The 12864-nt window shown below is 52.0% G+C and overlaps 3 protein-coding genes across 3 annotated transcripts; 2 read left to right on the plus strand and 1 right to left on the minus strand.

Moving 5' to 3' along the window:
* Positions 1-1226: 1226 nt before the first annotated feature.
* Positions 1227-3107, plus strand: HD553DRAFT_319743 (aspartic peptidase domain-containing protein). The gene is made up of 8 exons (XM_046181065.1): positions 1227-1498; positions 1575-1598; positions 1669-1721; positions 1824-1948; positions 2040-2102; positions 2188-2284; positions 2345-2527; positions 2588-3107. Exons 1-8 carry the CDS (start codon positions 1479-1481, stop codon positions 2659-2661), a joined length of 639 nt encoding a protein of 212 aa, XP_046032819.1. The 5' UTR covers positions 1227-1478; the 3' UTR covers positions 2662-3107.
* Positions 3108-5504: 2397 nt separating this feature from the next.
* HD553DRAFT_255939 (uncharacterized protein) lies at positions 5505-5756 on the minus strand (the record flags this gene model as incomplete). Its single annotated transcript, XM_046177354.1, has 1 exon — positions 5505-5756. A coding segment is annotated over one exon (252 nt), but the record flags the coding sequence as incomplete, so codon positions are not given.
* A 6429-nt stretch (positions 5757-12185) lies between these two features.
* HD553DRAFT_319746 (uncharacterized protein) lies at positions 12186-12775 on the plus strand (the record flags this gene model as incomplete). Its single annotated transcript, XM_046181066.1, has 3 exons — positions 12186-12251; positions 12327-12422; positions 12486-12775. Coding segments are annotated over 3 exons (416 nt in total), but the record flags the coding sequence as incomplete, so codon positions are not given.
* Positions 12776-12864: the final 89 nt, after the last annotated feature.

Here is a 12864-nt window from a genome sequence, read left to right on the forward strand (position 1 = left end):
CGTGTTGATGAAATGATGGTGAAGTTTCAAGAGATCGAAAGGTAGGAGAAGGAAAGAGGAGAAGCTGAACCGTACTGATTGATGACGCCGGGGGGTCGATGGGAGACGATCAAACATCTACCATCAGCGACGCAGCGACGCGGTCAGCCATCTCCCTCTCGATCCTGGTCCAGTTCGATTTAAAGTCACTCGACCTCCCCGCGACCGCGACATTCCCCGTTCGGTCCAGATCGATATCGACTCCACAACTCGCCCGTCTTTTCATTCATCTTATACCTTTCCACTCTTCACCGTTCGTCTTGGTCCACCTTTCCTTCACAACATCTTCGTATACCTTCTGCCCTTTCATCTACACGGATCATCAACCACAACCGCAATCACCTTCATACCTCTACTTCCCTCTGGTCGCAGCATTTCATTTCAACGGCTGGACCGAGTGATTTCACAACCACAAAACGCCTTACCTCCCCACAACAGATACCATTATGTCCCCTCGCCCGACCAATCTCTTCCTCCTGACCCTCCTTTCCCTCTCCCTCCTCCTTACATCGACCACCAACGCCGTTTCCATCTCCCAGGGCTCGGACTCAGGACCGGATATCCTTGCAAAGGTTTCCGCTACAGAGCTGGAAGGAAAGGGTGTCAACTTGGTTCTGAAGAGCGTTCCTTTTGTTCGAAGGCGGACTAACGTGAGTCGGAGTGGGTCAATCCCCAGGTCGTGTGATTAGCTGATTGTCAGTTTCATTCTTTTTTTCTTGGTGCGATTCGATCCAACCAGGGCACGACCCGCTCCGTCGATGAACAGCGCCAGAACCCCCCTTTGAAGCGGTACAACCCCTTCCATACTCCCGGATTTCTTCCCCATTCACCCTCCCATCCTCATCACTCCCCCTCGAACGCAAACGAAAACGAAGTAGAGGTCGCAAAAAGAGCCTATGTCAACCCTCTACTCGACCACCTGAGGGAAGAATATAAACAAGGATCCGCGAAAGTCCTGGAATGGACGGAAGAACAGAAGGCTGCGCACAAGGTCAAACCTAGCTCGGGTTCAGGATCGAGCTCGGGAGTGTTGAAAGCCGCAGTCGTGGGCGAGGAGGCAGGAAACACTACGAATGTAGCGGAAGCGGGGCTAAAGGCGGCCGCGGGTAATGAGTCGGTGGGCTTTGATGCTTGGCCAGCTGGGGTGAAGACCATTGTGCACCGTAAGCTTCTTTCTCGTTCCTGTACATCATCTCATCGTTCAGGCACCCTTAGTAACAGTTTACTATACTCGTACAGCCAAAGGAAATACTGCATCCGGCTATTCTCTCAACTCTCTCGCCGTTCTCAAAACTCAATCTCAACGCGCCGACGACCAAGACGTCGTCACCCATTCTTCCGGTAGCCTTGCAGCTCAGAGCGTGGATTACAGCATTTTCAGTGTAGATACGGGGTATATCGCCGAGATCGAGGTGGGGAGTGCGGGCAAGAAGTATCCGATGTTGATCGATACGGGATCGTGAGTAGCGGGTGTTGTTCGGTTCTTGTTGCAACGCGGCGGTGTAAGCTGAGCTGATGTGGGTGTTCGACTTGAGGGCTGATACTTGGATCGGGAACAAGTAAGTTCAGCCTTCCGGAGTGGAGCTTGAGGTTCTCATGTCTCTGATCATCATGTGGTTTCGCTCGTAGGGATTGCAAGAATTGCCGGGTTACCTTGTCCTCTGACGACAGCTCTACATTTAGTGAGTCCTGTAGCCCAGGCACCCTCCTGTTCTCACCTCAAAAGCCCATTTGAAGGACCCAAGCTGATCACGAATTGCACACCTCCTTTTCTTTATGTCCAGAACTCGGAACCAAGAACTTTGACATCACCTATGGTCTCGGCTACGCTGCAATGACAAGCGCGACCGACAAGTTCGGGATCGCCGGGATGTTTGTCGACCAGTTCGATTTCGGGTCGGCTCACACGGTAAGTTTCCATTCTTTCTTGCGATACAAAAGCGGAGGAAAGTGTCTTGATATTGATTGATTTCAACGACTGTATTGGTTGGATATTTTAGGTGGACGACCAGTTTGCAAACCCTGCGACGCCTTTTGTCGGGATTCTCGGGACCGCTCAAGGCGTGAGTCTTGATCATACATTTGTCGAATGTGGAAGGATCGATCACTAATTCACTAGTGATACTACTACTCTCTCGTGTATACCAGGTCCTCACCGCTCAGGGTGTCAGGAATCTGCCAGAGCGTCTGATGGATACCGGTGTCATTCCCAACGCTGTTGTCGCCTACGCGCTAGGCCGGGTCGGTACGTTAAGCCGTCCTTACAGCCTCATTGTGTCTTCACTGATATCGAGAATCCCCTCAGCCGACGGGGAGAATACTGGTCAACTCACTATCGGTGGCTACGATGCTGGTAAAATGAACGCGGCGACAACCCAGATTCTGGATGTAGCGGACAAGAGCGGATTCTGGAACACCCGAATGGGAGCCGTCATGGTCGATGGGGACGTAGCCGTTCAGGAAGGCCGAGTGGTGATCTTAGATACTGGTGAGCAACGACTGATTGAGTATTATACCAGGTTTTAGCTAATCGTGGGACGCGCTGCAGGAACTACCTTGATGTACCTTCCTCCCGCTGATGCCGATGCCATCCACCTGCTTATCGAAGGTGCCGCTCCGTAAGTGACGGTCCCGAAGTTGTCTTTCTTGCGCAAGTCTTATTGTTTCCCATAGAAATCACTCTCATAAGTCTCAAAAGCACTCTAAAATATCTAAAGGATACATACCTATTGTTTCCCATAGAAATCACTAGGGAAACAATAGTAACTGATACTAGAGTAGTTTGTAAGTGCTTTTGGGTCTTTTCGCTACTATAGCTCGCTCGCGAGACGCGTCGCGTCACGTGACACTTCCCTTCGACGTCTCTTCGAATATGTTGATGACGATTTCGGCGAACTCGAAAGATGTCGACTCCGGCGAGCCTAAGATATCGAGAGACCCATGAGGTCCGAGAGGTAGCGAATTTGAATCCCGTTGAGTGGCTTGGTCATGCAGTCGGCCAGCATGTCTTTGGTAGGGATGTACTCGAGTTCTAGGGTTCCGTTCTCGATAGCTTCCCTGATCGCGTGGTGCGTAACGTCAATGTGTTTGGTACGGTTGTGATTCACCGGATTACGAGCTAGTTTGATGCTAGACTGATTGTCTTCGTAAATCACCATCGGTAGTGGAGTGACCGATTCGACTCCGGCTTCTTTAGCGAGGGAGATTAGCCAAAGGGCTTCTTTGCTGGCGCTCCCGAGAGCGATGTACTCGGCTTCGGTCGAGGAGCGGGAAACGACTGCTTGCTTCTTAGCCGCCCAGCAGATAGGTCCGCTAGCCATCGTATAGATAAAGCCGCCGATGGAACGACGGTCTCCGGCATCGTTCGCCCAATCGGCATCGCTGTAGCCGCGGATGGGTTGTTCTCCTCTCTTATAGGTGATGTGAGACGAGGTAGTTCCACGGAGGTATCGCATTACGTGCTTACACGCTTCCCAGTGGATGTCTTGATAGGTAGCGCAGAAGCTTGCAAGATGGCTTATCGCGAACGATAGGTCGGGTCGAGTACCTCTCGCGAGATAGTTCGCTTTTCCGATAAACGATAGAAACGGGTATTGTGTTTGTGGAGTCGGACGTTTATCTTTTTCATACGCTTCGTAGATGTTTGTCATGGGGGTACGAGCCGGCGCACACATAGACATTTGGAATTGTTGCAGGATGTCTTCCACGAGTCTGCGTTGAGATATCTTGATTGTGCCTTCCGTACGGTTGCGATCGATTTCGATACCAAGAAGCATCTTCGGTTCCTCGGTCCACGTCATTTTGAATTGTGTGGAGAGGTAGGATCGTACCTCGGCTAGGCGTTTCTTGCAGGAGCACACGAGTATGGCGTCGTCGACGTAGAGGCCCAAAATCGTGATCACTCCGTTGTGGTCTTTTGACGAGAATACGGAGTAGTCAGAAAACAGTGCTTTCAGTCCGATTCCTTTCAAGACCCCTTTGATGTGTCGATAGAAGGCTCGTGGCGATTGGTGGAGTCCGTAGATTGCCTTTCTCAGGCAACACCACCAGTCCGGGTGCGTATTGTCCTCATGTCCCGGTGGCTGTTTCATAAATACCTGGTCCTCCTCTAGTACGCCGTATAAGAACGCTGTTTTGACGTCGGCCTGTATCATTTCGAGATCATACATCGCGGCCAATGCGACGATAAAACGGACCGATTCTAGGCGTATAACCGGGGAGAAGATCTCGTTGTAATCCACTCCGGGTATTTGGGAAAAACCTTGTGCGACTAGTCGTGCTTTCGGCTTCGTGCCTTCGACCAGTTGTTTATCCGTGCATACCCAACGGCACCCGATAGCTTTCCTTCCCTTCTGTGGTGGAACGAGTTCCCATACCTCGTTCTCCGCCATAGATCTAAGCTCTTCTAGCTTCGCTTCGTCGAATCGGGGTTGCCGATGATCTTGTTCCGCGTTTGACAGAAAAGCGCTTTCTATATGTGTATCCAATCGATCTTCGTGTTGCACCAGTTGCACATAGTCTCCGTACCTGACAGGTCTACGTTTTTCCCGTACCGGTCTCGCTTCCCTTAATTCTGGCTGAGGTATCGCTGGTGGTACGGCCGGTGCTCGTCGCTCTTCGGGCACGATTTCCTCCGGATTCCTGATACCATCTTGATTGATCGGAGGTGGAATCTCATTATCCGGAAGAGGCTGCTCCGGCGCGGGTATAGGTGGTGGTCTTGGTGGATCAATATCATCGGGAGTGTCTTCGATGTCTGAGCTGACATCATCGAGAAATACTTCCCTGTCTCCGGATTCTCGGTCGACCTCGTTAAGAAGTGTTTCTCCAGTTCCCTGTTTACCCTTTGCCCAAAATTCGTTTTCCCAGAAGACTACGTGGCATGATATAATCTTCTTCCGATGGTAAGGATCATAGAGTATCCACGCCCGCTTATGTTCCTTGTCCTCGCCATAGCCCACGAATACGGCCTTTCGAGCCTTAGGTTCCCAGGTTGACACTCGCTTCTCCTTCGGGATATGTACATAGGCGACACACCCGAAAGTACGAAGGTGCCCGACCTCCGGCCTTTTCTGATAGAACCGTTCGTAGGGTGTGGTAGTGGACCCGTTAACGAGAGTACGGTTGCGTGTATAGACAAAATGTTCCACCGCGACGCTCCAATATCGACTGGATAAACCGGATTGTAACAGCGCTGTTCGAGCACCCTCTTTGATTGTTCTTACAGCACGTTCAGCGCTACCGTTTTGTTCCGGGGTGTAAGGTGTCGTCGTTTGATGGATAATACCCTTCTCTTGGAGAAAGTCAGTCCATTTACTGCCTAAGAACTCGCCTCCGTTGTCGGATCGAAAGTTGCGACATCTCTTGCCGGTTTGGGTTTCGCTTTCGATAACGAACCGTTTGAAGTTCTCAAACGCGTCGCTCTTCTTCTGTAAGATGAATACGGTATAGAGATCGGAGCCATGATCTTTTATTACCATGAAGTATCTCCCTCCGTTGATACTTTCTTCTTTCGACGGGCCAGCGAGGTCTACGGACAATAGTTCTAGGATTTCTCGTTGTTGAAAAGGTCGCAGTGGGAAAGAAGACCGCGTAGCCTTCCCTTGAACGCATGCTTCGCATGTTGGTAGTTTCATAGATGGCGGAATGTCGAGGCCGTTGACTACGTCCCGTAGTTTGGACATCTTCCGCATGGGGTAGTGCCCGAATCGTTTGTGTAAGATTGTGGCATCCAATACGATGTTCGCGTGATGAGGGTCTAACGGCCGCAGATCGAACAAGTATAGATTGTTCTTGATCGATCCAGTGATGACCATTTTGCCGTTCTGAAAGACCTTTACCCCTTTCGCGTCGAAGTCCGTAGTAAATCCTTCTTTTCCCAAATGCGATATCGAGATAAGGTTGGTGTGCAGTTCCGGAACATACAAACAACCTCGTAGGACAATGGTGTAAGGTTGCCAAGTTCCATCGAGCTTCGTCTGTAGCGTGATATCCCCGACACCTTTTGCCCAGATGACCCGGTTGTCACCTACACGTACCGCTATGTTGCACGGTTTGAAGTTCGGGGAGTTCTCGAAAATGGTCTGATCGTTAAACATGCACCTCGTGCATCCGGAATCAGCGCAGGTTTCGTAGCTCTTAATGTCGGCAATGAGTGCGGCGTGATGATTGGAGTCCGATTTGCCCACGCCCGTTCGTGGACTCGATATGTAAAGGTCCAATTCGCTGGTCATCACGTCATCCGAAACGCTAGCTACATGCGCACTCTGCTGGTAAGTCGGGCTTCGGGAACCGCTGCGATCTCCGGCCCGGCCTCCGTATCTATCATGTCCATCGTTATCCCCCTTCCCGAGATCGGGTTCCGCAATCATGGCTTTCTCCCTCTCCCTTCGCTTCGCTTTGTTTGCTTCCCATACTTTAATATCGAACTTTGGATGCTTGCAATCTTCCGTCCTATGGCCGGGGATGCGTTCGAAACGACAGTAAAGTTGGTCGCGGGTACGATCGATAGAGAGAGATGATAAGTTTTTGCTGAGGGTAGTCGTAAAAGAGTTCGTAACTGTACCGTGGCTCTGCCCGGGATTCTTCTTCTTGCTCGCGTAGTTGAGGCCACGTTTTTGAGCTTGGGTCATAAACGCCTTCTCCTCCTCCTCCTCAACGATGTTCGAGTTATTCACCTCATGCTGGGCTTTCATCACGAATCGTCGGAAGTAGTCGAGGTCGACGGCGCCTGGGTTGTCGTTGTATTTGAAATCGATCTGGTTGAATGCGCGGTGGTATGGGTGATCGGTCGGGTATTCTCGGAGGCGAGCGTGCATAAGAACCACCATTTGATTTTCGGTAGGTTCGATAGATGGTGTTAGGCGTCGAGAAGGCTCCAGGGAAGACCGGCTCGATGTATACCTGCGAGGACATATCCGGGAGTAATGTAGAACGTAGGACTAGGGTATATAGATGTAATAACAGATGAAAGACTATATACTACAATGCTGATACAAAGTGATACAATACGATATGCTCCTTGAACAACTCCGCCGGAGTTGGTACGACTCGAGTCCGGCGTACGCGCGTGTCGCTATAACAGGATCCCCCCGTTACGGGCGAGCTCCGAACGCCCTAGGCATCGCCGTACTCCTCGAAAGCAGGTTTCGGCTTGTTTGGGTATCGTCGATGATAATCCAGCACCGCTTGGTCGTCATGGTGGAAGTCCTCCGGATGTACCCACTCGTTATACTCATCCTCGTAACCTTCCCACCGCACCAGATATTGGGTACGCGTCTGACGTCCCCGCTTCCTGCTCCGCGAGTCTACGATCTCAGATACTACCCACTGGGTATCACCGTTATCCACCACCTCTGGAGGAGGAGGCGGGACCTGTTCCCGCGAGGGTAGCTCGTTCCGCTTGTACGGAATCAGCATCGAGACATGGAACACGGGGTGTACCCACCGCAGTTGCTCGGGAAGCTCCAACCTTCGCGCCATCTTCGCATCTCCCACGACCTCGGTGATCTTGAAAGGTCCGAGGGTCTTGTAGTCCAACTTCTTGTTGGGACGAACCGTCTTGATGTGGTCCGTAGACAACATCACTTGATCCCCGACCTCCATTCCCTCGTCGGGAACGGGTCGCCTCTTTCTGTTGGCGTATTTCGCCATATCCACCCTTGCTTGCTCCAACGCCCCGATTACTGATTCGTGGATGTTCGAGAGTCGCTCCCTGAACTCATCCGCGCTTTCATTGGGTACTTCGGCCATCCGGATGGTGAACTTGTGGTCAGTCCCCTCGGAGGCCATGAAAGGCGACATCCCTATGGCGGAATGCTTGGAGTTGTTGTAGGCGAACTCCGCCAGAGGCAACAACTCCGCCCAGTCGTCTTGCTGGAAGTTCACGTAACTCCGCAGGTACTGTTCCAACGTCGAGTTGCTTCTCTCCGTTTGTCCGTCAGTCTCCGGGTGGTATGCCGTCGAGAATCTCCTCTCGACACCCGCAAAAGCACATACATCCCGCCAGAAGCTAGACATGAACAATGTTCCTCTGTCCGAGATAATCTGATCAGGGAACCCGTGCAACTTGACGTAATGGGAGAAGAATAACTTCGCCAGGTACGAGGCGTTGTTATCCTTTCGACACGGGATGAAGTGTGCCCGCTTACTGAAGCGGTCGACGATTACCAGGATTGCATCCTGGCCCAATGACTCGGGGAGGTCCGTGATGTGGTCCCAAGTGATAGACGACCACGGCTTCCTCGCCGCAGGTAAAGGGGCCAATTCTCCGATCGGCTTTTGTCGGGGACGGCGGTTCTTCTGGCACGTCAAGCACGAGGCCACGTAGTTGCCTACCCAGTCTCTCATTCGGGGCCAATAAAAGTCTCTCGAGAGGAGGTCCTCCGTTTTGTCTCGCCCGTAGTGCCCCGCGAGCTTGCCGTCGTGCACGTACTTCATCAGTCGGACCCTTACCGACTCCACATCAGGGACGTACAGGAGTCCCTTGTAGATTAGGAACCCCTCGCCATCCTTCTTGTAGGGACCCTGCTCGTTGGGCTCCCTCTCCATCTTCTCCAAGATGGCCTTGACTACTTCGTCCGCCTCGTAACCTTGCAACAGGTCTCTCCGGAGGTCCTCGCCGGGAATTGGCAGGGTACCGTTGATCTGTAGCTGCGGAGGAATCTCCCGCGCTGTAGCCGAGAAATTCATGGGCCGTAGCATCGTCTCGGTCTGTCTTGGTTCGCTCTCTTCTAGGAGCTCCTCCTTCCGACTCAAGGCGTCGGCCTTGCCGTTCATCACCCCCGGCTTGTACTCCAGGGTGTAGCTCAGACTGTTCAACAGCTGAGACCATCTTGCTTGTCGCCTCGACAGTAGCTTCTCCGTTCGGAAGTACTCGAGGTTCTTGTGATCGGTAAAGATCCGAATAGGGTGAGGTCCCTCCAGGTAGTGTCGCCATATCTTGCAGGCGTAGACGATGGCCAGCATCTCTCTGTCGTGGACGTCGTAGTTCCGCTCTGCGGGAGTCAACGACTTCGACATGAACGCTACTGGTCGGAGTTTTCCGTCCGGACCTCTCTGCGACATCACTGCTCCAATCGCTCCGGCCGAGGCATCCGTTTCCAACGTTACCTCTGCATCTTCCTGGAAATGCGCCAGTATAGGCGCCTGCGTGAATGCCTTCTTCAGCGTTACGAACGCAGTCTCTGCGGATTCGTTCCATTGAAACCGCACTCCTTTCTTCAGGAGCTTCGTCATCCCCTGTATCTTCTGGGAGTAGTTCGTGATGAACCTCCGATAGTAGTTGGCGAAACCCAGGAACGACTGTAGTCCCTTCAGGTTTCGAGGCGCCGCCCATTGTTCTATGGACGACACCTTGGAGGGGTTCATCTTCACCCCTCCCGGAGACACGTCGTATCCAAGGAACTCCGTGTCTGTTGTGTGGAACTCACACTTCTCTGCTTTGGCGTACAGCCCATTTTCTTGTAGCCTTCGCAACACCTCCTTCACGTGTCTCTCGTGCGCAGTCTCGTCGGGAGAGAACACGAGGATGTCGTCCAGGTACACTACGACGGACTCGTCCAGAAGGTCCCTGAACACATGGTTCATCCACCTTTGGAACGTCGCCGGAGCGTTCGTCAATCCGAACGGCATCACCAGACACTCGAACAGTCCGTATCTAGTACGGAAAGCTGTCTTCCATTCGTCCCCTTCCTTTACTCGTAACAAGTTGTACGCTCCTCGGAGGTCCAACTTGGTATAAACCTTCGCTGTCGTTAACTTATCGAGCGTCTCGGAAATCAGCGGTAACGGGGTCCGATCCTTTGTGGTAATGGCGTTCAAACGCCGGTAATCAATACAGAGCCTGAGCTCTCCTCCCTTCTTCGGGACAAACAATACGGGACTTGCGGCGGGTGACGTCGAAGCCCTGATAAAACCTTTATCAAGATTCTCCTTGATCCAGCGCTTCAATTCGGCGCTCTCCTTTTCGGAGTGGTTGTAGAGTTTTCCGAAGGGGGGTACTTTCCCTTCCTCTACGTCGATCGAGTGATCGAAGTCTCTATGTGCCGGCAATTCGTCGGCCTTGGTCTTGGAGAACGCTCCGAGGAAAGCGTGGTACTTCTCCGGTACCACCTTCCGTAACGTCTCCATATATTCGGGAGGGTCCAGGTCTCCCGGGAAACTCTCCGCTGGCTTGTCGTCCCAATCCCATAAGTCGGGACGCCTCACCCTCTCTTCTTCTTCATCATTGGCCTTGAGGTAGGCCACTACTAGTTCTTCGGTGACCCCTCCTTTGATTCGGTCCGTTGAACGTAACTCCTTCTCCTCCGTTTCGTAATCCACGGGGGAGTATACTATTTCTTTTGCTGGTGTACATCCGTTCTGGACGCACTTATCTTCGAACGCTACTGCGCTCATTTCCCAGTCAATTCGGGGGTTGTGCTCCTTCAACCATGGTAGGCCGAGCACCGTTGTGAAAGTTCCGAGGCTACATACGTAGAAGTACGCCGTTTCGGTATGTCTACCGATACGTAGTCTAGCTTGTACCCGGTGTGTAACTGCACCGGAAGAGATCTCTCTCCCATCAATGACCAGGAGTGGTCGGGGTCGTTCTAAAGGAATGAGGTCGAATCCGTGTTGCTCGACGAATTCGGTGTCTATAAACAAACTGGTCGCTCCTGAGTCGATCATCAAGACCGTCTCCGTCGGAGTACCATTCGGGTAGAAGGTGCCGGTGACCGTAATATGAGCCTCCGGCCGAGAGGGAGAACCTATGCTGCTCAGCACCAACGGTTCTCCAGTTGCTACGTTCAAGTCATTACTCGGGGAACTCGGATGATCTGTTATTCTGTTAGGCGTCGAGAAGGCTCCAGGGAAGACCGGCTCGATGTATACCTGCGAGGACATATCCGGGAGTAATGTAGAACGTAGGACTAGGGTATATAGATGTAATAACAGATGAAAGACTATATACTACAATGCTGATACAAAGTGATACAATACGATATGCTCCTTGAACAACTCCGCCGGAGTTGGTACGACTCGAGTCCGGCGTACGCGCGTGTCGCTATAACAGATGGTACGCAGCCGCAGTCCTTCATCGCTCGTTTGAGCTCGATCATTTGAGTAATGTATTCGGGGAAATGGTTTCCGGTCGGTTTGGAGTTGATCCATCGTGATTGTAGCGTGGCGATATCGTATTTGGTAGTTTGAGAGAAGTGATTATGAAGGGTCTCGAGGGCTTCGTAGGGGGTTTCCAATCCTCGGATCATAGCCCGATGAGTTCCCAACGTCCTTCTGATAATCGCCATCGCCTGCATCGCCTTGTCGTCCCAAGCATCCTGCTCATCCCCCGATTCGGCTGGTTGCGGCTTTTTGACATCGGCCTTTCCTTCGGCTCTGACGCAAAGTCGCAGTAAACGTTTGGCAGCGAGTGCGTCGGTTACACCCTCTTTCCAGTCCGGATAGTTGCTTGCCATCTCGTTTAAGACCGGCGTCTTCGTCGAGCGTTTGTCATCGTCGGAGTCGGACATATCGGATGCAGATGTGAGAAGCGCGACGCGCGCTTTTGTTTGTCGTGAGGGAGGTCGTGAAGATGGTTTGTTTTGACGCGCGGAGAAGCGGTCACTATGATTGGCTGCGAGCTCGTGTAGGTATCCGCTCGATTTGAGTAGGTGATCGTAAGATGAATCGGGATTATAGGTGTCCGTAGGTTTCGGTAACGAGTGTGGTAGAGTGAATCGATCGAATGGGTATGTGTAGCGGATAGGTGCGTCGGGAGGGAGCCAGGTATCTGTTATATCCTGTTCGCCGATATCCGACATGCGAAAGCGAGAGCGGTCGTTCGTCGTAGTCGGGAGTCGTTCAGATTCGACGAGCGAGACCCTCTGGGCTCATAACCTATTGTTTCCCATAGAAATCACTCTCATAAGTCTCAAAAGCACTCTAAAATATCTAAAGGATACATACCTATTGTTTCCCATAGAAATCACTAGGGAAACAATAGTAACTGATACTAGAGTAGTTTGTAAGTGCTTTTGGGTCTTTTCGCTACTATAGCTCGCTCGCGAGACGCGTCGCGTCACGTGACAAGTCTAACCGAACAAGGTTCTTTGTCCTGCGGTATCAATTCAGTGACGGTCAAGGCGGGTATACTGTTCCTTGCACGATGACGGAAGTCATCTACCTTCAATTCGGGTCGGTAGCGTTCAGCATCGATCCTCGGGATATCAGTACGCCTTTCAGTCATTGACTGGTCAACACGAATCCCGTAGTTGTTTGCTGAAATAAAATTGCTGTCTTTGCAGCTTGGCTTCCGGTCGACGTCAACCAGCCCATGGGAAGGTGTTTGAGCTCGATCACCGGTTCTGCGATCGATGACAAGGGCACCTGGCTGATCGGCGGTAAGCAACCCAGTCTAGACCTCGTAGGGCAGAGATCAAGCTCATTTGGTTGAACTACCTCAGATCCCTTCTTGAAGAACGTCTACATGGTGACGGACACGGGTAACAACAAGATCCACCTCTCCGGACGAGAGGGAACTCAGACGACCAGCCGTGGCGCTCAGGTGGCGCGAAATGGACAGAGCTTGCGGGAAGGTGATGGGAATGGACAATACTTTCTGCTTTACGGACAAAACGACATGATACGGACAATGCGCTTGATGGACACTGCTACCTACTGCCTCTCGATTGTTATATATCTCTATTATAAAGTATGATGCACTTTCTGGGCATCCCGACGGGATCCTACGGGCTGCGATTTTTTTTGTTTACTTCGCTTTCGGTTTGTGTGGAGCCCCGCGCGGTTTGGGCCTTTCCTCCATCCTTGTCCTTGTCGTCCCGA

This window comes from Filobasidium floriforme (assembly GCF_021052385.1).
Source record: "Filobasidium floriforme strain CBS 6241 chromosome Unknown HD553scaffold_28, whole genome shotgun sequence".
NCBI lineage: Eukaryota > Fungi > Basidiomycota > Tremellomycetes > Filobasidiales > Filobasidiaceae > Filobasidium > Filobasidium floriforme.